Below are 27,974 nucleotides of genomic sequence, written 5' to 3' on the forward strand. Positions count from 1 at the left end.
AACTTATTCGAAATCCAGCTATGCCCTCAGACGAACCATCAAACAGGCAAATCAACAATACAGGACTAAGTTTGAATCCTACCACACCGGCTACTACATCGGCTCAGTTGTGGCAGGGCTTGAAAAATATTACGGACTACAAAGGGAAACACAGCCGCGAGCTGCCCAGTGACGCAAGCCTACCAGAGGAGCTAAATTACTTCTATGCTCGTTCGAGGCAAGTAACACTGAAGCATGCATGAGAGCATTAGCTGTTCCCGGACGACTGTGTGATCACACTCTCCGTAGCTGACGTGAGTAAGACCTTTAAACAGGTCAACATTCACAAGGCTGCAGGTCCAGACAGAATACCAGGACGTGTACTCCGAGCATGTGCTGACCAACTGGCATTCACTGACATTTTCAACATGTCCCTGTCGGAGTCTGTAATACCAACATGTTTCAAGCAGACCACCATAGTCCCTGTGCCCAAAAAACACTAAGGTAACCTGCCTAAATGACTACCAACCCGTAGCACTCACGTCCGTAGCCATGAAGTGCTTTGAAAGGTTGGTGTTGGCTCACATCAACACCATTATCCCAGAAACCCCAGAGCCACTCCAATTTGCATATCGCCCCAACAGATCCACAGATGAGGCAATCTCTATTGCACTCCACACTGCCCTTTCAAACCTGGACCAAAGAAACACCTATGTGAGAATGCTATTCATTGACTACAGCTCAGCATTCAACACCATAGTGCCCTCAAAGCTCATCACTAAGCTAAGGACCCTGGGACTAAACACCTCCCCCTACAACTGGATCCTGGACTTCCTCACGGGCCGCCCCAGGTGGTAAGGGTAGGTATCAACACATCCGCCACGCTGATCCTCAACACGGGGGCCCCTCAGGGGTGCGTGCTCAGTCCCCTCCTGTACTCCCTGTTCACTCATGACTGTATGGCCAGGCACAACTCCAACAACATCACGTTTTCCGGTGACACAATAGTGGTTGGCCTGATCATCAATAACGATGAGACAGCCTATAGGGAGGTCAGAGACCTGGCCGTGTGATGCCAGGACAACAATCTCTCCATCTGTACTGGGTACGGCCCAGTACATCACTGGGGCCAAGCTTCCTGCCATCCAGGACCTCTATACCAGGCGGTGTCAGAGGAAAGCCCTAGAAATTGTCAAAGACTCCAGCCACCTTAGTCATAGACTGTTCTCTCTACTACGGCAAGAGGTACCGGAGTGCCAAGTCTCGGTCCAAAAGGCTTCTTAACAGCTTCTACCCCCCAAGTCATATGACTCCTGAGCAGCTAATCAAAGGGCTACCCAGACCCCTCTTTTACACTGCTGCTCTCCGTTTATTATCTATGCATAGTCACTTTAACTCAACCTACATGCACATATTACGTCAATTACCTTGACTCTGTACCGGTACCCATGTATTTGGCCTTGTTATTGTTATTTTACTGCTGCTTTTTAATTATTTTTAACTTTTTTTGTAGGTATTTTTCTTAAAACGGCATTGTTGGTTAAGGGCTTGGAGGTAGGCATTTCACTGTAAGGTCTATACCGGTTGTATTCGTCGCATGTGACAAATACAATTTGATTTGAAATGGCGTGTGAACAATGGGCGCGTTCGAGCGGATCAGTTGTCATGGTCACCGCCTTTCAGTGTGTTGCATTTTGGGGATAAAAAGTGTCTGACTTGCAAAAAAATCCTGTGATTAAAGCTCCTGAAGTTTTGACTGTAGTCGACTGCAAGTGTCTGCAGTTGTTCTTCACCAACTTCATCCTGCTGCAATCGCCTGCATTGTTGGAGTTTCATTTGTCAACCAATCATTTGGGTGTTTTTGTTTGACCCATGCGAACGTGACCAAAGACGTGACTGAACCAGGAACCAACTTTAACTGTAATTCAAATGAACGTGATATTTGAGGAACTCTCAACAATTGGTTTACAATGCACACATATTATTTCAGCTTGTGAGTGTGTGATATGGGGGTTGTTTATTTCGGCATTATAAACAATGGCAACACTGCCGTGTCGCACTAAACCAAGATTTTGGATAACCACGTGTCCGATTTTCGGCTGTCACAGATGCACCTCCCCCAACTTCACTCGTCGACTTCAATCTACTACAGTCGGTTGCTTTCGCTTTACCACTCAAAACGACCCCATTGTCTAAATTCAAATTGAGTGAGCTGAATATACCTTATTTGCGCCTTCCTAGTTTCCAATAATGCCCCGCCCAGTTTCTTTTGGCGACCCCGAGTATTCTATTTTATGACATCAAACCACAATGCACTGCACTGTTTGCAGTTTACCTAAAGTATCCATGGTAATAATGACTGGTTCAGCCCATTATTTAAATCAGACCGGAAGCATACGTCATTTTGGGCCAATCTTAGCGCGCTGAAGTGACATAATGGAATTTTTAGGGTTAGGAAGGAAGCAAGCAAGCAAGCAGAGGGTTGGGTGTGTGCATAGCAGTCGTTCCATTGGGAAAAAGCGCTGGACGCGGGCGAGAAGAGCAAGAAAAGCTAAGCCATTACTATTGTTTTAGCCTCAGGCATAAAAGGTAGGCTAAAGGGGGACAGTCGATTAACTCGATCAGAGTTTGAAGTGAGGAAAAATACAGGAAATTAACCTGAACTGTGTTTTATTGCCTGAGTTTAACTGTTGAATCGTCTTAGTTTATGCGTGAAGCTCAACATACCCTCATGTGAAGGGTTATAATGGAAATAACCCTCTACCCTGGTAGTGTGCTGAATACTCGAGGGATCGCAAGCCTCTATTCCTACAACAGCATGATGAAAAAAGACATGAGTCTAAACCTGGACGACCAAAGCTCCAATCTGAAACCGAATCTCCGGGACGCAGACGGAATTCTGAACTCTTCGGACTTGGGACTCTTGAAATTGGCCACCCCGGACCTAGAACGGTTGATTATCCAATCGAATGGAATGGTTACGACGACCCCAACCTCTCAGTTCCTCTACCCGAAGTCAGCCAGCGACGAACAAGAATTCGCGGAAGGCTTCGTGAAGGCGCTGGAGGATCTTCACAAGCAGAACCAACTGAGCGAGGGGACGTGCGCACCACCGGACAGACTGGACCTAATCGGCTCCAACGCAGCCCCGGTCGGCTTGCCGTCAGATCTGCCAGTGTACACGACTTTGAACGGCTATGGAAATAGCCCACTGGGCACCACAGTGAATTATTCCACGGATACCATTCCATTCCCACCGCCACCTTCTAATCTGATGAGCGCCCATCAACAGGCGGCTGCGGCAGCGCTGTCACGACTCCAGGCGTTCAAGGACGAGCCGCAGACGGTCCCCGACATGCAGTGCTTTGTAGACAGCCCGCCGTTGTCTCCCATTGACATGGACAACCAGGAGCGCATCAAAGCAGAGAGGAAAAAACTGCGCAACAGAATAGCGGCGTCCAAGTGCCGCAAAAGAAAGCTGGAGAGAATATCGCGTCTTGAAGACAAGGTCAAAAACTTGAAGACTCAGAACACTGAACTGGCCTCCACAGCCAGTGTGCTCAGAGAGCAGGTGGCCCAGTTGAAACAAAAGGTTATGAACCATGTCAGTAATGGATGTCAGCTTATGCCAAAGCAAGTACAAGTTTACTAGAGGATTGTTTAGGCCTTTGAGGCAACCAACATTATGGGGTTAGTTATCCTCTGAGGATATTGACTAACTGAAACACAGTAGGCTATTTGCCTTTTCTCATATAATAGAATACAAATTCACACCTGAAAATCCATTAGAACTGGAACACTATGGGTCTCTTAAAAATGTTGGCTATAAGCCCGTTTTGTAGCAAACAGACCATTTTTGCTGCCCTCTTTCGGGCAACATGCATATCAGCTCTCCAATGGACAAATTCAATACATAGCCTACCTACAAGGATAGCATTATCTGCATGTAAACTGGACAATCTCAATGAGTGCAACTAAACACCAGGATGTCATTGAGTGCCTGTCATCCACTGTGTAATATATGCCTTACTTGTTTACAAGCACTTACCAATGACAAATGTATATTTTATTTACCAAAATGTCTTATTTTGCAAATATGAATTGTGCATGTCTTGTAAGCTCGTGTACAGTAATTCTGTTCATTCTGTTGTGCAGTTCTGTGTTGTCACCATGTGAATGTAGCCTTCATTGTTGTTGGCCCCATGTAGCCATTTTTAATGGGATTTTATCTCTCAAAGATGTTTATTAAATTCACTGAATTATTTAATCTGTCAAGTCTTATTGTGGGCTGACTGCCCTATCACACACTGTGCCAGCTATTATTAGGGCCTCTCCCAGAGACATTAGTATAGGTGCATATGTCCCCCCCCTCTATTATCCTGTTGTATTACATTAGTACAATACAGGTCATCAGAATGGAAAGGGGAAAAAATAATGCTTGAACTGAACTTCATCCCTAAATGCATTTGATGTACTGGGAGCTCTACACGTATGCCACTTAGTGGCTCGATGAGGGTGATACAATTATCAGTTTGGACTAAGGGACATCGAAAGCTAAAACGTGGAGTTGCCTCACATTCAAATGAACTAAGTTTATACAAATACTGCTTTTATATTTAGTTTATTAATTCCTTGGTTTTAGCAAACCTGGAGTTACAGTATTACAGCACAATTCAAGACTTATTTACAGGGGGAAGTAAGGGAGGAGAGCTAAAAAAGCTGTATTGGACACATACCTAAGTCAGAGGCAAGTTTACAGCAAAACACAAAATCAAAGAAAACTAAAGTTGTTTAATAGGAAGTGATTAGAGGTGGCAGGTTGCCGAGTAGCTAGAGCGTTGGGCGTAACCAAATCCCGAGCTGGGCCAGTAATCGAATCCCCGAGCTGACAAGGTAAAAATGTCGTTTTGCCCCTGAAAAAGGCAGTTAACCCACTTTTCCCCGGTAGGCCGTCATTGTAACTAATAATTTTTTCTTAACTGACTTGCTAAGTTAAATAAAAAAGTGCTGATTATACTTTACACACTTCTCCCTTATTGGAAACTGCCACAGGGAGTAGGCATACATACCAAATGCTTTTCTTGTACTACAGTACTACAGGCCTTTTACTCAGTGCAGCTCCAAAAACATGTCAAACAAGTCTTGTGCCAGTGGGTGTCATTTTGGACTTGATAGTCTAATTGGGACATCTTTCGAAAAAACATTAAAGCAAAGCTGCCTTAAGACTAAACACAAACAGTATTTGTAACAGACATGACCTTTAGCAGGTTTGTTGGCAGTTAATATTGGAGAACCAGGCTGGCCAATGACACAGTATTTCTCTGAGAGTAATACAGTATTCACACTGGTACTACACCCACCCTAAAAGGTTCAGTTGGTTTAGAAACATGGAAAATGGAAGTAAAAGCAGTTCCTTGAAACAGCTTGTACATAATCAGGAGAACATACAGTGGAATGTAAGTGTTTTCGGGCAGGAGTATGTCAACCCAATGAAGAACCTCATCTAAAAAAAATAAGACATAATACTGTGTGTAAATATAGATGGTCGTGACATAACTGACCAAATACCTTAATGTGCCTGAGTGCATTTCATTGACTACGTTATCCTCATGTATATACCAACAAGCAATTATCTCTACACTGAAACAGAAAAAAAAAAATCACAAACATGACATCGAACATGCAAAAACAAACAAAAATAAATAAAAAAGTCAAACGGACTATGGGAAAGAGATTGGAACGTGATGTTAACATTGGTCAGTGTTGTAGTATATGGGTGCAGTAGCCCAGTGTTGTCCTGACTGTGTGTGTGTGTGCTCGTGTTATACACATTAGAGGCGATTGTACTGTAGAATAGCAGTGATGCACACTGACAAGGAATAAGAAGCTACATTTTCAATTGTTGTTCACACGACCCTAACAGCGAAACAAACAAGACAGTTTGATTCAGTGGGACGTGTCCAACAGCTCTTAGATGTTCCATGGTAAAAAAAACACAAAAAACAGCATGCACCTCTCACAAAGCACAGATATTTTTACACCTTAAATTGTAATTTTACACCATTTGTTTATATATTTTTGAATTCTAAAATGCATATTTATTATATTACGAAGTTGAACATTTATATATACTCTTCTACTTAAAGACACTTTTCTAGGTTTGCTAAAAAAAACAAAAGAGGGACAGGAAAAAAAAAAAAAAAAACTGGGACAGGGACCAGTACTTACCACATCATCAAGTTCTCTTTTTCTTAAATCCAGCAATGATAGAATATTAGGAAATGACCATGACTGATAACCGATATGCATGGGATTTTGGTCAGATATGTTTGAAAAAACAAATCTCAAAAATATTTGTTATCCAAAATGTGGACTTAGAACATACCTCACTCACGCCACTTAAATGGATTTGATTGTTAACCAGCTAATCGAGGACATCGAGAAAAACAACAACAAAACAGATAATCAGCAATGTGGCCCTTCGAAAAAATACATGAAATCCCTTCAGGTTCGAGGCCACAGTAAGAGGAGTCAGAATGTGAACTTTGGACTCTAAACACCTATGGATGGACGGAGGACTGAAATATGGAATAACGGAGTTTTCAGCCAGGCTCTTCCATCTAAAACACAAACCCATCACAGACCTCTTCCACCAGCTGAGGAGGCTGTAGGAAGGGGTGTGTGAGGGGTCAGGTGTGTGTGGTACGTGTGTAGTGGGTGTTTAGCAAGCACAGTCCTGGTGGGGGCGTTCGGGCTGCTCGGTGAGCTGGGGCCCCTGTTTGGCCCCTGTGACGGCGGGGTCAGCGTTGTCTAAGCTCTCCGACATCTTCTCACAGATGATGTCCACCAGCCGCTCAAACGTCTGCTTGACGTTGATGTTGTCCTTGGCACTGCACTCAAAGTACTCAAAGCCTGCAGAGGAGAGGAAAGACAGATGTCTGATTAATTAAGAGTCGTTTGAATGTAACGTGATGTGTATTTGTTGTAATGAGCAACACTTGACATGAACTTGTACTTATGGCCTGAAGTTGCTCAATAACTACTCCGGCAACCAGAACGCAATTACTCAGCTGTACACAGTAACAGCAGAGTAGGCACATAAAACAATGACTAATTTTCTAGGGAAAGGACACAGGATTTATTACTATACTACTGGGTAATTAAGTACAGTGTTCCAACTCACCCAGTTGGTCAGAGAGCTGCCGGCCCCTGTCTGCTGCCACCACCCTCTCGTCTTCCATGTCACACTTGTTTCCCACCAGCAGGACCTGGGCATTGTCCCAGGAGTACGTCTTGATCTGGGTGGACCTGACACACACGCATTCAACTGTTGTAGTTATATTACGGATCCAATCACAGCTAAAGAAAATTGAGTTCCATGCATTTGACCCTCATCCTAGCGGGCAAAGCAAGTGACGCTTGACTGGTACTGCCATTGTTTCACACAGTCGTCAAATTATTCACATTTTGCAGAACATACACTGCATGACCAAAAAAAAGAAAGTGTGGACATCTGCTCATCAAAGATCTCATTCCAAAATCATGGGCATTAATACGGAGTTAGTCCCCCCCCCTCTGCTGCTATAACAGGCTCTACTCTTCTGGAAAGGGTTTCCACTAGATGTTGGAACATTGCTGCGGGGGACTTGCTTCCATTCAGCCACAAGAGCATTAGTGAGGTCGGGAACAAATGTTGGGTGATTAGGCCTGGCTCGCAGTCGGTGTTCCAAATCATCCCAAAGGTGTTTGATGGGGTTGAGGTCAGGGCTCTGTGCAGGCCAGTAAAGTTCTTCCACACCGATCGACAAACCATTTCTGAATGGACCTCGCTTTGTGCACGGGGGCATTGTCATGCTGAAACAGGAAAAGGCCTTCCCAAAACTGTTTCCACAAAGTTGGATGCACAGAATCATCTAGAATGTCATTGTATTAAGCATTAAGATTTCCCTTCACTGGAACTAAGGGGCAATGCCCGAACCATGAAAAAAACAAACCCTGACCATTATTCCTCCTCCACCAAACTTGACGCTATGCATTGGGGCAGGTAGCTTTCTCCTGGTATCAGTAAAACCAAGATTCGTCCGACGGACGGCCAGGTGGTGAAACATGATTCAACACGCCAGAGAACACTTTTCCACTGCTCCAGTGTCCAATGGAGGTAGCTTCACATTGCGACACCATTCGCAATACCATCTTAGGCTTGTGTGCAGCTGCTCGGCCATGGAAAGCCATTTCATGAAGCTCTTGACGAACAGTTATTGTGCTGATGTTGCTTCCAGAGCCAGTTTGGAACTCGGCAGTGAGTGTTGCAACCGAGGACAGACGATTTTTACTCGCTACCCGCTTCAGCACTCGTCGGTCCTGTTCTGTGAGCTTGTGTGGCCTACCACTTCGTGGCTGAGCCGTGGTTGCTACTAGATCTTTCCTCTTCACAATAACAGCACTTATAGTTGACCAGGGTAGCTCTAGCAGGGCAGAAATTTGAAGAACTGACTTGTTGGAAAGGTGGCATCCTATGATGGTGCCACATTGAAAGGTCACTGAGCTCTTCAGTAAGGCCATTCTACTGCCAATGTTTGTCTATGGAGATTGCATGGCGGTGTGCTTGATTTTATTAACCTGTCGGCAACTGGCGTGGCTGTCCACATACTTTTGTATATCGTGTAAGTACCGATACAGACAGACAAACATGCATACAGTTGTTTCCCACACACAGGCCCCGTACCAGTCCTGCACAGCGTTGAAGGAGTCCTCGTTGGTGATGTCATACATGAGGATGAAGCCCATGGCTCCTCTGTAGTAGGCCGTGGTGATGGTCCTGTAGCGCTCCTGTCCGGCAGTATCCTGGGAGAAACACACATATCACACAATGATTCATTATCTTACACAATCACGCACAAAAATAGTCCGGTAGCAGAAAAAGCAAATCCAAATCCCAATGTACTACAGCATATAAAAAGAACACATTAAGTTTAACCCCACATCCACGTTTAAACATTGTAGCTGCATATAACAATGTAGTTGTGGATTTAAAAAAAAGACAAGATACTAACATCAGAATATTCTATGTGATGTCAGAAGTTTAGTTATAGTATCAATTTATAGCCAGCACATGCCGCAGTGCAGTATATCAGGGTAAAACACTGTTTTATACCTGAAATATGTCATTTTTGGGGCGAGCCGACCACATTCACATTGAAATGCGAGTTATAAATCTGCCACTCTCCTTGAAAGCTCGTCTAAGAAGTGGTAGATCGGTTCTATGTGCTCTATTTCTATGCTTCCCATTCTTAAGTTTAGTTTGTGTCTTTTCCATTCGGTTTTGAACACCAGCTTCAAAACAGTTGAAAACAATGTTTTTGGTTTATTGAAAATATATTTCACAACGGTTTAGATGGTACAATGATTCTCTACACTATCCATTGCTTGTTTTGTCACAAACTGAAATTAGGCGAACTATTTGAATTTTAGCAACCCGGAAATGGCGGAGCGATTTATGCATATTTCACATTTAAACAAGCAGTGAGATAGCAGTGCGATAGATGGGCGTCATTAGGCCATAAATGATTCTACACTTGAGAGACAGCAATGGCAGCCGCTTTTGCAAATGAATCGAGGCGATTTAGGAAACCACACACATTTATCAGCATCTCTGTTCATTTTTTCGATCTTCAGCTATCTTATGACACAGGGACGTGGTCGTGCTCACAAGATCATATGAAGAGAGTAAACCCACACTGACAGCATATAATCTTGGTTTATTCCACACGTCAAGCAGCATATAAATCAAGATTATATATTGGGTGTGGATGTACTCTCCTTATTAAAGTCTTGTGATGAGAATAGCTACCACCACCTTAGATCTGAGCAGTGTGTGTATTGTTTATTTGAGCTGTTCTTTGACCAAATAGGGCCACCTTCTGTATATCAACCCTACCATGTCACAGTACAACTGATTTAGTCAAACACATTGAGGAAAGAAATTACACAAATTAACTTTTAAATATGGTACACCTGTTAATTGAAATGCATTACAGGTGACTACCTCATGAAGCTGGTTGAGAGAATGCCAAGAGTGTGCAAAGCTGTCATCAAGGCAAAGGGTGGCTACTTTGAAGAATCTCACATATAAAATATATTTAGATTTGTTTAACACTTTTTTGGTTACTACATGATTCCTTATGTCTTCACTATTATTCTACAATGTAAAAATAAATAAAAACCCTGGAATGAGTAGGTGTCCCCAATCTTTTGACTGGTACTGTATGTGTTGTTCGACAGCGAGGTCTACTCTGCTGAAGGGGGTGGATGCAGATGACCCACCATGGCGCACGTCGTGTCACAACCAATCTTCTTCAGAACTAAACATATTCCTCACAGGAGCCACAGACAGAGAGACTGGCACTAGAGACACAAACCTCCTGCCAGTGTACCGATACTGCGGATACTGCTCCTCTCTGCCCCCTTCCCTCTCCAGGCACCGCTGTCATAGGCCTCTAATGGAGATGTGTGCATGAAAGCATAGGGGTCTGCCAAAATCCTAAACAAACTCGCCCCCTAAAAATGCCAAACTTTCGTACGGAAAAGCATCTGCTAAATGGCATATATTACTATTATAGTATGAGTCTAGCCTATGGTCATGCGATATTTCCCATCTTTCCCCCATTACTATATAGCCTATTGGTATCAAACTTGGAGAACTAGCCTGCATGCCAAGACCTTTGAGCTCATTCATATGAAAATAAGGTAAAACAGTAGTCACCAACTCTGGTCCTGGTGTGCTACATACAGGTTATGCAAGCTTTTGTTCCAGTCCAACACTAACACACCCGAGTCAATTAATCACGCTCTTGTCGAGCAGTTATTCTTTGGTGTGTTAGTGCTTGGTTGAAACAAAAGCATGTACATTTGCTCTCCAAGGCCAGGGTTGGCGATTACTTACCACTGTAGTTAAATTTGTCAATGTTAATTTTTCACCTAAACCAGGCGACTATGTATCCATAAGATGAGATACATTTGTCATTAGGGGAGCAATCCCCAGTGCAGTCAAAACCCAGATTGTTCTGTGTTATATACAGCAACAGGCAAAAGTTTGGACACACCTACTCATTCAAGGGTTCTTTATTTTTACTATTTTCTACACTGTAGAATAGTGAAGACATCAAAACCATGAAAAAACGTGTATGGAATCATATAGTAACCAAAAAAGTAAAACAAAACAAAATATATTTTAGATTCTTCAAAGTAGTCACACTTTGCCTTGATGACAGCTTTGCATTCTTGGCATTCCCTCAACCAGCTTCATGAGGTAGTTACCTGGAATGCATTTCAATTAACAGGTGTGCCTTGTTAAAAGTGAAATAGTGGAATATTTTTCCTTCTTAATGCATTTGAGCCAATCAGTTGTGTTGTGACAAGGTAGTGGTGCTATACAGAAAATAGCCCTATTTAGTAAAAGACCAAACCCATATTATGGCAAGAACAGCTCAAATAAGCAAAGAGATGCGATCATCCATCATTATTTTAAGACACGAAGGTCAGTCAATATGGAAAATTTCAAGAACTTTGAAAGTTTCTTCAAGTGCAGTCGCAAAAACCATCAAGCACTATGATGAAGCTGGCTCTCATGAGGACAGCCACAGGAAAGGAAAACCCAGAGTTACCTCTGCTGCAGAGGATAAGTTCATTCGAGTTAAAAGCCTCAGAAATTGCATCCCAAATAAATGCTTCAGAGTTCAAGTAACAGACACATCTCAACATTAACCGTTCAGAGGAGACTGCGTGAGTCAGGCCTTCATGGTCGAATTGCTGCAAAGAAACCACTACTAAAGGACACCAATAAGAAGAAAAGACCAGCTTTGGCCAAGAAATACAAGCAATGGACATTAGACAGGTGGAAATCTGTCCTTTGGTCTGATGAGCTTAAATTTGAGATTTTTGGTCCCAACCGCAGTGTTTTTGTGAGACACAGAGTAGGTGAACGGATGACCTCCGCATGTGTGGTTCCCACCGTGAAGCATGGAGGTGGTGTGATGGTGTAGGGGTGCTTTGCTGGTGACAGTCTGTGATTTATTTAGAATTCAAGGCACACTTAACCTGCATGGCTACCACACATTCTGCAGTGATATGCCATCCCATCTGGTTTGCTCTTAGTGGGACTATCATTTGTTTTTCAACAGGACAATGACCCAACACACCTCCAGGCTGTGTAAGTGCTATTTGACCAAGAAGGAGAGTGATGGAGTACTGCATCAGATGACCTGGCCTCCACAATCACCTGACCTTAACCCAATTGAGATGGTTTTGGATGAGTTGGACCACAGAGTCAAGGAAAAGCAGCCAACAAGTGTTCAGTATATGTGGGAACTCCTTCAAGACTGTTGGAAAAGCATTCCAGGTGAAGCTGATTGAGAGAATGCCAAGAGTGGGCAAAGAGTTTTTCCTAGCCGCTGTGCTTCTCCACCTGCATTGCTTGCTGTTTGGGGTTTTAGGCTGGGTTACTGTACAGCACTTTGCGACATCAACTGATGTGAGAAGGGCTTTATAAATACATTTGATTGATTGGCTACTTTGAGGAATCTAAAATATATTTACATTTGTTTAACACTTTAACACTTTTCACAATTTCACATTATTTCTAACTTCATAGTGTGAATATATATATATATTCACACTATGAAGTTAGAAATAATGTGAAATTGTGAAAAGTATGATACTGCTCTTTTAGTGTAAGAGCTGTTTCAAAAGACTGCCTGAAATGTCAGCCTGTGTTGGTGGGATGGAGTTTTGGCCTGCCTTGTGACATCATGGTTCCAAACCGCTCTGCCAATAACCAGTCGTTTTCAGTTTCTCTCCTCACTCTTAGACACTTCAAGCAACATTCTTGCTTGAGAAATTGCTCTTTGCTAAAGAAGCTGTGTTTGTTTCATTTTTTAAACCATTTTAATTGAAAACAATCACAGGAAAGTACTTCATTGTTACCCAGAAAGTATTTGATATTGAGATAAAAACAGTTGCATTGGACCTTTAAAGCCAGAACACCTCTAATAACAAACATGACTTCATTTGTGGTTAACAGAATCAGTTAAGGTCAGTGTCTCACCCAGATCTGCAGCTTTATCCTTTTGTCGTTCCTGTAGATGGTCTTCACCTTGAAGTCGATGCCCACCGTGCTGACGAAAGCCGGCGTGAAGGAGTCATCAGCATAGCGAAACAGGAAGGAGGTTTTACCCACACTGCTGTTGCCAATGATCAGGATCTTGAACATGTAGTCGAAGTTCTGGTCGGAGGACTCCTTCTGTCCATAGGTGGCTGTTGCTGAGGCCATCTTTGAAGGGAGAAAAGCAGAGCGCAAATCACACCGGGACATTCGGGGTCTAAATTTCTTTCCCAGAACTTTCAGTTTGTGATTATAATTTTTTAAATGGGACTAATAGTAAAGACATGAATTTGGGGAGGCAGGGTAGCCTAGTGGTTAGAGTGTTGAACTACTAAACGAAAGGTTGCAAGTTCAAATCCCCGAGCTGACACGGTACAAATCTGTTGTTCTGCACCTGAACAGGCAGTTAACCCACTGTTCCTAGGCCATCATTGAAAATAAGAATTTGTTCTTAACTGACTTGCCTAGTTAAAATAAAGGTAAAAAAAAAAAAAAGCATTTTAATGGTAAATATGCAATAGTTATTAATTTGGCATGAACACAACCTGCCTAGAGGTTCAGTTCCAATTGTCAAACAAATCACTTAGTAGACCTGCACATGTTGGTCCACTACAAAATAATTCGTTTTCAAACAGTGCATTTTGAGCCCGCTGTTGGAGCCATGAAGCTTATAGACTGCATCTCTCTGCACCTTTTGTATGGGAATGTGTGTATTGGAGCTATTTATATTTTATATGCCTAATAAAAAAAGGTAACATCACCTTAAGGCCCGGAAAATGGTTAAAGACTCCAGCCACCTAAGCCATAGACTGTTCTATCGGCTTCCGAACGTGCATCAAGTCTGACACCAACAGGCTCCTGAACAGCTTCTATCCCCAAGCCATAAGACTGCTAAATAGCTAACAAAATGGCTACACTGACTATCAGAGTTGCTCCTTGTATTTTATTTTTGCACCGTCTATGCACACTGACATGCCAACACACACATGGGTTGGGTGGTATCCAGATTTTCATATCATCATACCGGAATATACGGTATTACTGGTTTAGTACACAAGGGGGCGCCAAAATGCAAAAAAGCCTATTGGGCATCTATTACCAGAATGTTAACAAAAAAAGCACAATAGGAGATTTCCATGGAGGCTGCTAGCTAAATATGCTAACGAGCACAAACAAAAATAAACTAATTGCAAAGACAGGTAATCCAGCTCATAAAGTCATACATACATAGTTAGGAGCTACCAAATGTCATTTTTGGTGAGTTTGGATAAGCAAATGTGAATGAGAGAAACTGTGCAAATGAACAAAGTTGACGCATGATCGTCTGAAGGAAGAACAGTACCGGCTCTGAAGTAGCATGTGTACACATGGTGTCTGTGTGTAAATCTTAAGTCGCTAGGGCAACAGGCCTGCTCTGCTCTAACCATTTACTTGCTTTACAAAACACGGCCCCAGTCTATACACAGCTGGACCTGCTCCTGCTTTCTCCTGTTGTGCCATTTACAAACAAACACATGACTGTCTCAACTGTTCTGGGGAACTACGGTAAGCTTCCTAATGTGAAATAATGTTGACTGCAGGTATTTATTACTTTAAAAAGTAGCTACAAATATTATAATTTATTGAAATATTTAAAGAGTTTCAAATGGTATTGAAGGTAGTGAAAAATCATCCCATGGCTATTTCCAAATAACTCAGTAAACGACATACCGCCCAAGCCTAATGCACACACATTTATACTGACTCCACACACACTGCTGCTACTCTGTTTATCATATCCTGATGCCTAGTCACCTTACTCCTATACATATCTACCGCTCTCGGTTACAAAACAACAAAAACTGTAATGACATTCGGCGACTGTCATTAGGCCTACACTCTTGTAGCCCAAGTTAATTGATGCGTCTTGCTGACAAATTTACCTACTTTGTCAAAAGGAAAGCTGGGAGACCTGAAAAGGGTCTGTCTCAGCCTCCAGTATTTATGCTGCAGTAGTTTATGTGTCGGGGGCTAGGGTCAGTTTGTTATATCTGGAGTACTTCTCCTGTCCTATTCGGTGTCCTGTGTGAATTTAAGTGTGCTCTCTCTAATTCTCTCTTTCTTTCTCTCTCTCGGAGGACCTGAGCCCTAGGACCATGCCTCAGGATTACCTGACATGATGACTCCTTGCTGTCCCCAGTCCACCTGGCCGTGCTGCTGCTCCAGTTTCAACTGTTCTGCCTTATTATTATTGGACCATGCTGGTAATTTATGAACATTTGAACATCTTGGCCATGTTCTGTTATAATCTCCACCCGGCACAGCCAGAAGATGACTGGCCACCCAAAATAGCCTGGTTTCTTCCTAGGTTTTGGCCTTTCTAGGGAGTTTTTCCTAGCCACCGTGCTTCTACACCTGCATTGCTTGCTGTTTGGGGTTTTAGGCTGGGTTTCTGTACAGCACTTTGAGATATCAGCCGATGTACGAAGGGCTATATAAATAAATTTGATTTGATTTGAAATGTAGGAGGCAAATACAGCTGTCCCGGGAAACTGAAGGGCCCAGTTGAAACAATGTTGCAAGTTCACTAGCTGGCTGGACCCAGTCAATACAATGATGTAAGTTTCCTAGCGAAAGACAGTGGGAGTAGAGTGATGAATGCGATTGAAAGAACATGAACCAACTGAGCCCCCTGGGCCCTTTAATTTGCACACTGTAGAAGGGGATGGATGACACAAAAGTATTAATGTCTTCATTCAAAATGACAGAAATCCATGGAGGAAATGTGCAGTTAAGTAGACTGATCTAGAGGCGAAAGAAACGCACACCTCTTTAGGCTGGCTAGCGGAGTGGAACACTTAAAAAATAAAAGGAGACACTCTAGGAGCTCAGATGCAAAAATATTTATGTCCAACGTTTCAACAGGTCTTCATCAGGGTATAATGACAAACACTGTGGGATGACTCATTTATATAGTGCAGTTAAGTAGACTGACCTACCAAATTATTATCACTCATGTCAGCAGTATTCCACTTTATGAAAAATAGTTTATTAAAAAGTATAGTTTTAATAAAAGTCAACATGGTTTCTGGCATCAAACTAGTTTTGAAATATTTCAACAGCAGTGGCCAATAGAATGAGAAGTTTACTGCTGGGAAAGGGACAGATAACTATGTCAAAACTGCAGTACATTAGATCATACTGATTGATGTTGACTATGTTCAATGAGCCGTAAAACCTTTTACTAAATTATTGACTTGGACTGAAATAGGTGCCGCTACTCATTTTAAGTGCCGGTACTGTTTACCTTTAGGTGCAAGAACTCTGCAATACTTTTGTGCTAATACTCTATAAAACGCCTCGATCACACCGTTAGCGTTATTTAATTTTGGTACACCAGAAGTACATTAATTTCCAATGGAACGCTGAGCTTTCCTTGCAGCATCGCAGAGGCAGTTGCAGTGCGTTCTGTGTGGTGCATACGTTTGATTTATCGAACGTGTGTCAAACTGTATTCGTAGGCGGTTTGACAGAAATGGTAGCAGAAGGTAAATGTTAAACTTTGGTTGCACACATATCCAGATGATGCCTCGTACTATTTTGCTCAATTGACGCTGTCGGTGTGATCGAGGCGTAAGAGGTGCAGGAACTCTAGCTGTGGAAAAACTGTGGTGGTGGTACTCAGTTTGTGATCCCACGCATGGTTTTCCGCACAGATTTGTGCCTACGCATTGTTGTGACTATCATTAACTTTGAGGGCCGGGGGCAGTACTTGGAAATTCAGATGACTGACGTTCCCAAAGTAAACTGCCTATTACTCAGGCCCAGAAGCTAGGATATGCATATAAATCGGTAGCATTGGATAGAAAACACTCTGAAGTTTCTAAAACTGTTAAAATAATGTCTGTGAGTATAACACAACTGATATGGCAGGCAAAGTCCTGAGGAGAATCCATCCAGATTAATTCTTTTGAGGTGTCTGCCCATTCTAATCCTTATTATTGGGAAAATAAATGGAATTGATGGACCCTAGGACTTCCACTAGATGTCAAGTCTATAGAAAGAGTTTCAGGCTTGGTTTTTGAAATATGAGCTAGAATTTGTAGTTTTTCTAGGTGGCTCCCATTTTGACTGCAGTATTTTGGCGCGCGTGGATGAGGGCGCGCACTTCGTTATTTATCTCCGGTAATGAACATACTATTCTCCGTCTTAAATTCGATCGTTTATTTACATATTAGGATACCGGAGGATTGATTAGAAACGTTGTTTGACTTGTTTGGACGAAGTTCATTGGTAACTTTTGGGATTCCTTTGTATGCATTTTGAACGAGGGAAAGAGGTGGATTACTGAATCAAGCGCCAACTAAACTGACTTTTTTGGGACATAAAGAAGGACTTTATAGAACAAAACGATCATTTGATGTGTAGCTGGGACCCTTGGGATTGCAAACAGAGGCAGATCTTCAAAGGTAAGTGATTTATTTTATCGCTATTTCTGACTTGTGTGACGCCTCTGCATGTTTGGAAAAATGTTTGTTATGCCTTTGTACGCGGGGCGCTGTCCTCAGATAATCGCATGGTATACTTTCACCGTAAAGCCTTTTTGAAATCTGACAAAGCGGCTGGAGTAACAAGATGTTAAGCTTTTAAATGATGTAGGACACTTGTATTTTCATGAATGTTTGATATTACGATTTTGTATTTTGAATTTGGTGGAGTTAATCGGAGTTAATCTGATGACTTACTTATTTTATGAACTAACTATGTTTAAATGTTACTCGATTAAATTCATGTAACAATCAACTCATTAGGAATTTGGGTCGCCACGGGAACAGTTTAGTCTCCCGACTTAAACTCTAAAGATATAAAGATAAAGATATACATTTTCCATATTGACTGACCTTCATGTCTTAAAGTAATGATGGACTGTCGTTTCTCTTTGCTTATATGAGCTGTTCTGGCCATATGATGGACTTGGTCTTTTACCAAATAGGGCTTTCTTCTGATCACATTACTCCAATGCTAGCCTCTACACTGGCTTCCTGGTAAGACTAGGGCTGGGTTTTACTGCTAACCTACAAAGCATTACATGGGCTTGCTCCTATCTATCTTCCCGATTTGGTCCTGCCATACATACTTACACGTACACTACGGTCACAAGACGCAGGCTTCCTTACTGTCCCGAGAACATCTAAGCAAACAGCTGGAGGCAGGGGCCTTCTCCTATAGAGCGACATTTTTATGGAATGGTCTGCCTATCCATGTGAGGCGCAGACTCGGTCTCAACCTTTAAGTCTTTATTGAAGACTCATCTCTTCAGTTGGTCCTATGATTGAGTGTAGTCTGGCCCATGGGTGTGAAGGTGAACGGAAAGGTACTGGAGCGACTAACCACCCTTGCTGTCTCTGCCTGGCCGGTTCCGCTCTCTCCACTGGGATTCTCTGCCTCTAACCCTATTATGGGGGCTGAGTCACTGGCTTACTGGTGCTCTTCCATGCCATCCCTGGGAGGGTGCGTCACTTGAGTGGGTTGAGTCTCTGACGTGATCTTCCTGTCCGGGTTGGCGCCCCCCTCGGTTTCGTGCCGTGGGGGAGATCTTCATGGACTATACTCTGCCTTTGTTCAGGGTAGTAAGTTGGTGGTTGAATATATCCCTCTAGTGGTTTGGGGTCTGTGCTTTGGAAAAGTGGGTGGGGTTATATCCTGCCTGTTTGGCCCTGTCCGGGGGTATAGTCGGACGGAGCCACAGTGTCTCCTGACTAGAGGTTGACCGATTATGATTTTTCAACGCTGATACCGATGCCGATTATTGAAGGGCCAAAAAAAGCAGATACCGATTAAATCGGACGATTTTTAAAATGTATTTGTAATAATGACAATTACAACAATACTGAATGAACACTTATTTTAACTTAATATAATACATCAATAAAATAAATTTAGACTCAAATAAATAATGAAACATGTTCAATTTGGTTTAAATAATGCAAAAACAAAGTGTTGGAGAAGAAAGAAAAAGTGCAATATGTGCCATGTAAGAAAGCTAACGTTTAAGTTCCTTGTTCAGAACATGAGAACATATGAAAGCTGGTGGTTCCTTTTAACATGAGTCTTCAAAATTCCCAGGTAAGAAGTTTTAGGTTGTAGTTATTATAGGACAATTTCTCTCTATACCATTTGTATTTCATTAAGCTTTGACTATTGGATGTTCTTATAGGCACTTTAGTATTGCCAGTGTAACAGTATAGCTTCCATCCCTCTCCTCGCCCCTACCTGGGCTCGAACCAGGAACACATCGACAACAGCCTCCCTCGAAGCAGCGTTACCCATCGCTCCACAAAAGCCACGGCCCTTGCAGAGCAAGGGGAACAACTACTCCAAGTCTCAGAGCGAGTGACGTTTGAAACGCTATTAGCGCGCAACCCGCTAACTAGCTAGCCATTTCACATCGGTTACACCGGGCTAATCTTGGGAGTTGATAGGCTTGAAGTCAAACAGCTCAATGCTTGAAGCATTGCGAAGGGCTGCTGGCAAAACGCACAAAAGTGCTGTTTGAATGAATGCTTACGAGCCTGCTGGTGCCTACCATCGCTCAGTCAGACTGCTCTATTAAATCATAGACTTAATTATAACATAATAACACAGAAATACGAGCCTTAGGTCATTAATATGGTCGAATTGGGAAACTATCATTTCGAAAACAAAACGTATTCTTTCAGTGAAATACGGAACCGTATTTTATCTAACGGATGGCATCCCTAAGTCTAAATATTACTGTTACATTGCACAACCTTCAATGTTATGTCATAATTACGCAATATTCTGGCAAATTAGTTCGCAATGAGCCAGGCGGCCCAAACTGTTGCATATACCCTGACTCTGCGTGCAATGAACGCAAGAGAAGTGACAATTTCACCTGGTTAATATTGCCTGCTAACTTTTCTTTTAGATAAATATGCAGTTTTCAAAATATATACTTCTGTGTATTGATTTTAAGAAAGGCATTGATGTTTATGGTTAGGTACACTTTGGAGCAACGACAGTTTTTTTTCGAGAATGTGCACTTCATCGATTATATGCAACGCAGGACACACTAGATAAACTAGTAATATCATCAACCATGAGTAGTTAGTTATGATTGATTGATTGTTTTTTATAAGATAAGTTTAATGCTAGCTAGCAACTTAACTTGGCTTCTTACTGCATTTGCGTAACAGGCAGGCTCCTCGTGAGGCAGGTGGTTAGAGCGTTGGACTAGTCAACCGTAAGGTTGCAAGATTGAAACCCCGAGCTGACAAGGTGACAATCTGTCGTTCTGCACCTGAACAAGGCAGTTGACCCACCGTTCCTTGGCCGTCATTGTTAATAAGATTGTGTTCTTAACTGACTTGCCTAGTTAAATAAAGGTGTAAATAAAAAAAATACAGGCAAAATTGGCGTCCAAGAATACCGATTTCCGATTGTTATGAAAACTTGAAATCGGTGTAACGGTTTTCTTTGGGTGAAAGGGAGTCGGACCAAAATGCGGCGTGGCTATTTAGATTCATGTTTAATTAAAAAAAATTAAAAAACTAAACACAAACACTACAAAACAAGAAAACGTAACACAAAAACCAAAACAGCCTATACTGGTGCAAAATAACACATAGACAGAAACAAGGACAATCACCCACGACACACTCAAAGAATATGGCTGCCTAAATATGGTTCCCAATCAGAGACAACGATAAACACCCGTCTCTGATTGAGAACCACTTCAGACAGCCATAGACTAAGCTAGAAAACCCCACTAAGCCACAATCCCAATACCGATTTATCGGTCGACCTCTAGTCTTGACCCCTCCAGTCTCAGCCTCTAGTAATTATTCTGCAATAGTTTATGTGTCGGGGGGCTAGGGTCAGTTTGTTATATCTGGAGTATTTCTCCTGTCTTATCCGGTGTCCTGTGCGAATTTAAGTGTACATTATTCTCTCGCTAACTAATTGATCGGCTATGAAAAGCCAACTGACATTTACTCCTGAGGTGCTGTTGCACCATCTACAACCACTGTGATTATTATTATTATTTGACCCTGCTGGTCATCTATGAATGGTTGAACATCTTCGCCATGTACTGTTATAATCTCCACCCGGCACAGCCAGAAGAGGACTGGCCATCCCTAAGAGCCTGGTTCCTGTAGGTTTCTTCCTAGGTTTCTGCCATTCTAGGGAGTTTTTCCTAGCCACCGTGCTTTTACATCTGCATTGCTTCCTGTTTGGGGTTTTAAGCTGGGTTTCTGTATAGCCCTTTGTATAGCATCTTATCTTCACATAATCACTAGTTAACTACACATGGTTGATGATATTACAAGGTTAACTAGCTTGTCCCGTGTTGCATATAATCAATGCGGTGCCTATTAATTTATAATCGAATCACAGCCTACTTCAACTTTGCCAAAAGGGTGATGATTAGACAAGACAAAAGCGCATTCGTGAAAAAAAGCACATTCGTTGCACAAATGTACCTAACCATAAACATCAATGCCTTTCTTAAAATCAATACACAGAAGTATATATTTTTAAACCTGCATATTTAGCTAAAATAAATCCAGGTTAGCAGGCAATATTAACCAGGTGAAATTGTGTCACTTCTCTTGCATTCATTGCACGCAGAGTCAGGGTATATGCAACAGTTTGGGCCACCTAATTTGCCAGAATTAAGGTTGTGCAATGTAACAGGAATATTTAGACTTATGGATACCACCCATTAGATAAAATACGGAACGGTTCAGTATTTCAATGAAAGAAAAAACGTCTTGTTTTCGAGATGATAGTTCCCGGATTCAACCATATTAATGACCTACGGCTCGTATGTCTGTGTGTTATTATGTTATAAATAACTCTATGATTTGATAGAGCAGTCTGACTGGGCGGTGGTAGGCACCAGCAGACTCGTAAGCATTCATTTGACAGCAGCTCTTCGCAATGCTTTAAGCATTCAAGCCTATCAACTCCCTAGATTAGGCTGGTGTAACCAATGTGAAGTGGCTAGCTAGTTAGCGGGGTGCGCAAAAGGAACCACCAGCTTTCATATTTAATTGTTATTTTTGCAACATGTCTAAAAAACAGTTTGTCATTATGGGGCAGTGTGTGTGGATTGAGAGAAACAATTGAATCAATTTTAGAATAAATCTGTGGGTGGGGGGAGGGGGGGGGAATCAAGGGGTCTGAATACTTTCCAAATTCCCTGTAATTGCGGGCTATTCTTTGGGTGCTGTAATCAGTCGTTTTTGATTAAAAACAATTGTGTGACGTCAGCGCTGCAGCAAGCCCACACTAGTTGCCACTCAACCCCATTGTAAATCGTGGAGTTGAGTTTAATCAGCTAACCTACTTTCAAAAGACATCTTTGCACTAAAGCACAGGATCAACCCCCCCCCCAAAAAAAATGTCCATAACCCCACCTTGGGGAGGTGGAAATTTCCTTGGCATCTCTTCCCAAATGTAGGGTATTCCTAAAGGAATGTAGGTAGTATAACTTTTCATTACATTTCATTATAGTACAACGGTTTGATTTGTCTAATCTTAGCAATTTCTTCTTAGCTAGCTACATAGCCGTCTTTGTATCAAAGATAATTGCATAATTATCGTATTTCGTCGTCCTAACGTATCTGCCCAGCAGCTAGCTAAGCAGCTAACTAACATCCACTGTCCACCAGCACTGTAGAAACTATTACACTCAACTGAACGACTCGATTAGCGTAGTGTCAGCTAGCTACATAGTTGTCTTCGCTGTCTTCGTATCCAAGATAATTGTGTAGTTTAGAGTGTGTAGACTTAGTGATTATCTTAATTTACCGAGGTTAGCTAGCCAGCTATTTTTCGTCCTTAACGTAGGAGATGCTGCTAGCTAGCTAGCCAACAGCTAGCCAACCTCTACCGAATTGAACTTCTACTACCCGGTCAACATTCCGCGTCGCTCCACAGGTAGTATCACATTTTCATTTCACTTCATTACAGTACAACGGTTTGATTTGTTTGATCGTAGCTAGCCAGCTACATAGCCGTCTTTGTATCTAAGACAATTGTGTAGTCTAGAGCGATTTTCTAGGTTAGCTGGCTAGCTATTGTCGTTCTTTTTACGTAGCTAGCCAGCTAGCCCCCGAATAGCAGCACTGTAGAAACTATTACAGTACAACGGTTTGATTTGTTTGATCGTAGCTAGCTAGCTACATAGCCGTCTTTGTATCTAAGACAATTGTGTAGCCTAGAGCAATTTTCTAGGTTAGCTAGCCAGCTATTGTCGTTCTTTTAAGGTAACGTAACGCAATCAACCTGCTAGCTAGCCAGCTAGCCCCCGAATAGCAGCACTGTAGAAACTATTACACTCGACGGAACGACTTGATTAGTGTAGTGTCAACATCGCAGCCACTACCAGCTAGCCTACAAAGTCAACAACGCAGCCACTGCCAGCTAGCCTACTCCAGCAGTACTGTAGCATTTCAATCATTTTAGTCAGTAAGATTCTTGCTACGTAAGCTTAACTTTCTGAACATTCGAGACGTGTAGTCCACTTGTCATTCCAATCTCCTTTGCATTAGCGTAGCCTCTTCTGTAGCCTCTTCTGTAGCCTGTCAACTATGTGTCTATATATCCCTGTTCTCTCCTCTCTGCACAGACCATACAAACGCTCCACACCGCGTGGCCGCGGCCACCCTAATCTGGTGGTCCCAGCGCGCACGATCCACGTGGAGTTCCAGGTCTCCGGTAGCCTCTGGAACTGCCGATCTGCGGCCAACAAGGCAGAGTTCATCTCAGCCTATGCCTCCCTCCAGTCCCTCGACTTCTTGGCACTGACGGAAACATGGATCACCACAGATAACACTGCTACTCCTACTGCTCTCTCTTCGTCCGCCCACGTGTTCTCGCACACCCCGAGAGCTTCTGGTCAGCGGGGTGGTGGCACCGGGATCCTCATCTCTCCCAAGTGGTCATTCTCTCTCTCTCCCCTTACCCATCTGTCTATCGCCTCCTTTGAATTCCATGCTGTCACAGTTACCAGCCCTTTCAAGCTTAACATCCTTATCATTTATCGCCCTCCAGGTTCCCTCGGAGAGTTCATCAATGAGCTTGATGCCTTGATAAGCTCCTTTCCTGAGGACGGCTCACCTCTCACAGTCCTGGGCGACTTTAACCTCCCCACGTCTACCTTTGACTCATTCCTCTCTGCCTCCTTCTTTCCACTCCTCTCCTCTTTTGACCTCACCCTCTCACCTTCCCCCCCTACTCACAAGGCAGGCAATACGCTCGACCTCATCTTTACTAGATGCTGTTCTTCCACTAACCTCCAAGTCTCCGACCACTACCTTGTATCCTTTTCCCTCTCGCTCTCATCCAACACTTCCCACACTGCCCCTACTCGGATGGTATCGCGCCGTCCCAACCTTCGCTCTCTCCCCCGCTACTCTCTCCTCTTCCATCCTATCATCTCTTCCCTCTGCTCATACCTTCTCCAACCTATCTCCTGATTCTGCCTCCTCAACCCTCCTCTCTTCCCTTTCTGCATCCTTTGACTCTCTATGTCCCCTATCCTCCAGGCCGGCTCGGTCCTCCCCTCCCGCTCCGTGGCTCGATGACTCATTGCGAGCTCACAGAACAGAGCTCCGGGCAGCCGAGCGGAAATGGAGGAAAACTCGCCTCCCTGCGGACCTGGCATCCTTTCACTCCCTCCTCTCTACATTTTCCTCCTCTGTCTCTGCTGCTAAAGCCACTTTCTACCACTCTAAATTCCAAGCATCTGCCTCTAACCCTAGGAAGCTCTTTGCCACCTTCTCCTCCCTCCTGAATCCTCCTCCCCCTCCCCCCCCCTCCCTCTCTGCAGATGACTTCGTCAACCATTTTGAAAAGAAGGTCGACGACATCCGATCCTCGTTTGCTAAGTCAAACGACACCGCTGGTTCTGCTCACACTGCCCTACCCTGTGCTCTGACCTCTTTCTCCCCTCTCTCTCCAGATGAAATCTCGCTACTTGTGACGGCCGGCCGCCCAACAACCTGCCCGCTTGACCCTATCCCCTCCTCTCTTCTCCAGACCATTTCCGGAGACCTTCTCCCTTACCTCACCTCGCTCATCAACTCATCCCTGACCGCTGGCTACGTCCCTTCCGTCTTCAAGAGAGCGAGAGTTGCACCCCTTCTGAAAAAACCTACACTCGATCCCTCCGATGTCAACAACTACAGACCAGTATCCCTTCTTTCTTTTCTCTCCAAAACTCTTGAACCTTGGCCAGTCCTTGGCCAGCTCTCCCGCTATCTCTCTCAGAATGACCTTCTTGATCCAAATCAGTCAGGTTTCAAGACTAGTCATTCAACTGAGACTGCTCTTCTCTGTATCACGGAGGCGCTCCGCACTGCTAAAGCTAACTCTCTCTCCTCTGCTCTCATCCTTCTAGACCTATCGGCTGTCTTCGATACTGTGAACCATCAGATCCTCCTCTCCACCCTCTCCGAGTTGGGCATCTCCGGCGCGGCCCACGCTTGGATTGCGTCCTACCTGACAGGTCGCTCCTACCAGGTGGCGTGGCGAGAATCTGTCTCCTCGCCACGCGCTCTCACCACTGGTGTCCCCCAGGGCTCTGTTCTAGGCCCTCTCCTATTCTCGCTATACACCAAGTCACTTGGCTCTGTCATAACCTCACATGGTCTCTCCTATCATTGCTATGCAGACGACACACAATTAATCTTCTCCTTTCCCCCTTCTGATGACCAGGTGGCGAATCGCATCTCTGCATGTCTGGCAGACATATCAGTGTGGATGACGGATCACCACCTCAAGCTGAACCTCGGCAAGACGGAGCTGCTCTTCCTCCCGGGGAAGGACTGCCCGTTCCATGATCTCGCCATCACGGTTGACAACTCCATTGTGTCCTCCTCCCAGAGCGCTAAGAACCTTGGCGTGATCCTGGACAACACCCTGTCGTTCTCAACCAACATCATGGCGGTGGCCCGTTCCTGTAGGTTCATGCTCTACAACATCCGCAGAGTACGACCCTGCCTCACACAGGAAGCGGCGCAGGTCCTAATCCAGGCACTTGTCATCTCCCGTCTGGATTACTGCAACTCGCTGTTGGCTGGGCTCCCTGCCTGTGCCATTAAACCCCTACAACTCATCCAGAACGCCGCAGCCCGTCTGGTGTTCAACCTTCCCAAGTTCTCTCACGTCACCCCGCTCCTCCGCTCTCTCCACTGGCTTCCAGTTGAAGCTCGCATCCGCTACAAGACCATGGTGCTTGCCTACGGAGCTGTGAGGGGAACGGCACCGCAGTACCTCCAGGCTCTGATCAGGCCCTACACCCAAGCAAGGGCACTGCGTTCATCCACCTCTGGCCTGCTCGCCTCCCTACCACTGAGGAAGTACAGTTCCCGCTCAGCCCAGTCAAAACTGTTCGCTGCTCTGGCCCCCCAATGGTGGAACAAACTCCCTCACGACGCCAGGACAGCGGAGTCAATCACCACCTTCCGGAGACACCTGAAACCCCACCTCTTCAAGGAATACCTAGGATAGGATAAGTAATCCTTCTCACCCCCCTTAATGATTTAGATGCACTATTGTAAAGTGGCTGTTCCACTGGATGTCAGAAGGTGAATTCACCAATTTGTAAGTCGCTCTGGATAAGAGCGTCTGCTAAATGACTTAAATGTAAATGTGTATTGCACATTATTCAATTCCCCCCCCCCCTCAACAACAACATAGGGGAAAACAGTAAAGTGAGCGTCCCATGTCGTGGCCTGGGGTGCTATTGTCTGCCCCTGCATATTATAGTGCGCTTATAACGTTTAACCCAGAAATAAACGATACTGCGATAATCTTTTTATTATTCACAGTTTAGCAATTCAATATTCAATTAAAAAAACATGTTGTTATAGATGAACGTATATAGTTACTGCTTTACATTGCTTGGACATTTCAGACACTAAAATCGTCTATGGCACTCCTGTCTTTGCCAACGCACCCGACCAAGATCAACAAGGCGGAAACGTTGCGGTTTAGGCAATCATTGGCTAAACTGGCTAACAAGCTATGGCTGGGTGTCTTGAGAATATATTTTAGCGCATGTCTAACATTGAATGGACATGCAGTTACATCAGGCGGTTTAACTTGACATTTGCTATAGTCAACGTATGTTGGTAGCTAATTGCATTTGCATGGGTTAGCCGTCTTGGTCACAGGGAGATCAATTAGGCTAAGACCATCCCTTTGGGTCACCACTGTTTCCTAGCTAGGTCCACAAGCTGGATAAAGGGTACAGGGTCTCGCGCACAACTCAATCAGAAGAAAAAAATAACACTTCTACCCAATAATAGCTGCTCACGGTCAATCAAAAGGACTGTTGCTTTAATGACAAAATGTCGCTATTCTTCGTTTTAAAGAGCCGCATTGACAGCATAAACATTAGTTCACCAGAAAATACATGTCTCCCCGCAATTAGGTTTAGCTAGCATACTAGTCTATTATTGATGCTAGCGAAGCTTACTTGTCTATATGTCAAATGAAGGTTACTCTTCCTTATTTTGCGACTACATTTGCCCTCTCCATTATTTGATTTACATCTGCCAAAATATTCAAACACTTTTTGGTGCTACTGTTATTTGTTTAAATGCCTCGCCAGACGATACAGGTTGCGGCTTACCGTGAATTGACTGTTTTATCTGGAGCTCCGTTGCAGTAGTACCCAGTGTTGCACCTGCAGAAACTAGGGCGTCACTTGCGTGATAGTAGAGCTAGACAATGACTGGCAGACTGGTGGACCAATCAATACTGTTACGCTTGCTGAGCAACCCGAGGCACTATTCAACCAATCCAGTAAATGTGATGGAGC

General features: G+C 43.6%; 2 protein-coding genes across 2 annotated transcripts; one reads left to right on the plus strand and one right to left on the minus strand.

Moving 5' to 3' along the window:
- Window positions 1-2,413: 2,413 nt before the first annotated feature.
- LOC135516037 (transcription factor JunD-like) lies at window positions 2,414-4,246 on the plus strand. The gene has a single exon (XM_064940013.1). It carries the CDS (start codon window positions 2,726-2,728, stop codon window positions 3,629-3,631), a length of 906 nt encoding a protein of 301 aa, XP_064796085.1. The 5' UTR covers window positions 2,414-2,725; the 3' UTR covers window positions 3,632-4,246.
- Window positions 4,247-4,583: 337 nt separating this feature from the next.
- LOC135516041 (ras-related protein Rab-3A-like) lies at window positions 4,584-27,895 on the minus strand. Its single transcript, XM_064940027.1, has 5 exons — window positions 27,786-27,895; window positions 13,082-13,306; window positions 8,705-8,823; window positions 7,163-7,287; window positions 4,584-6,891 (listed from the first exon to the last, which is right to left on the minus strand). The coding sequence occupies exons 2-5, from the start codon at window positions 13,304-13,306 to the stop codon at window positions 6,701-6,703; spliced, it is 660 nt and encodes a 219-aa protein (XP_064796099.1). The 5' UTR covers window positions 27,786-27,895; the 3' UTR covers window positions 4,584-6,700.
- Between the last annotated feature and the right edge of the window lie 79 nt (window positions 27,896-27,974).

The sequence above is a fragment of the Oncorhynchus masou genome, chromosome 3 (assembly GCF_036934945.1).
Source record: "Oncorhynchus masou masou isolate Uvic2021 chromosome 3, UVic_Omas_1.1, whole genome shotgun sequence".
Classification (NCBI taxonomy): domain Eukaryota; kingdom Metazoa; phylum Chordata; class Actinopteri; order Salmoniformes; family Salmonidae; genus Oncorhynchus; species Oncorhynchus masou.

What these genes read in the sequence shown, in the direction of transcription:
- LOC135516037 (XM_064940013.1), top strand. Translation starts at nt 2,726, where the DNA reads ATGGAAATAACCCTCTACCCTGGTAGTGTGCTGAATACTCGAGGGATC.
- LOC135516041 (XM_064940027.1), bottom strand. Translation starts at nt 13,306, where the DNA reads ATGGCCTCAGCAACAGCCACCTATGGACAGAAGGAGTCCTCCGACCAG. An exon ending in GGATAAAGCTGCAGATCTGG is followed by an intron (nt 8,824 to 13,081) that starts GTGAGACACTGA and finishes TGTTTCTCCCAG; the next exon opens with GATACTGCCGGACAGGAGCG. An exon ending in TTCAACGCTGTGCAGGACTG is followed by an intron (nt 7,288 to 8,704) that starts GTACGGGGCCTG and finishes CGTGTGTGTCAG; the next exon opens with GTCCACCCAGATCAAGACGT.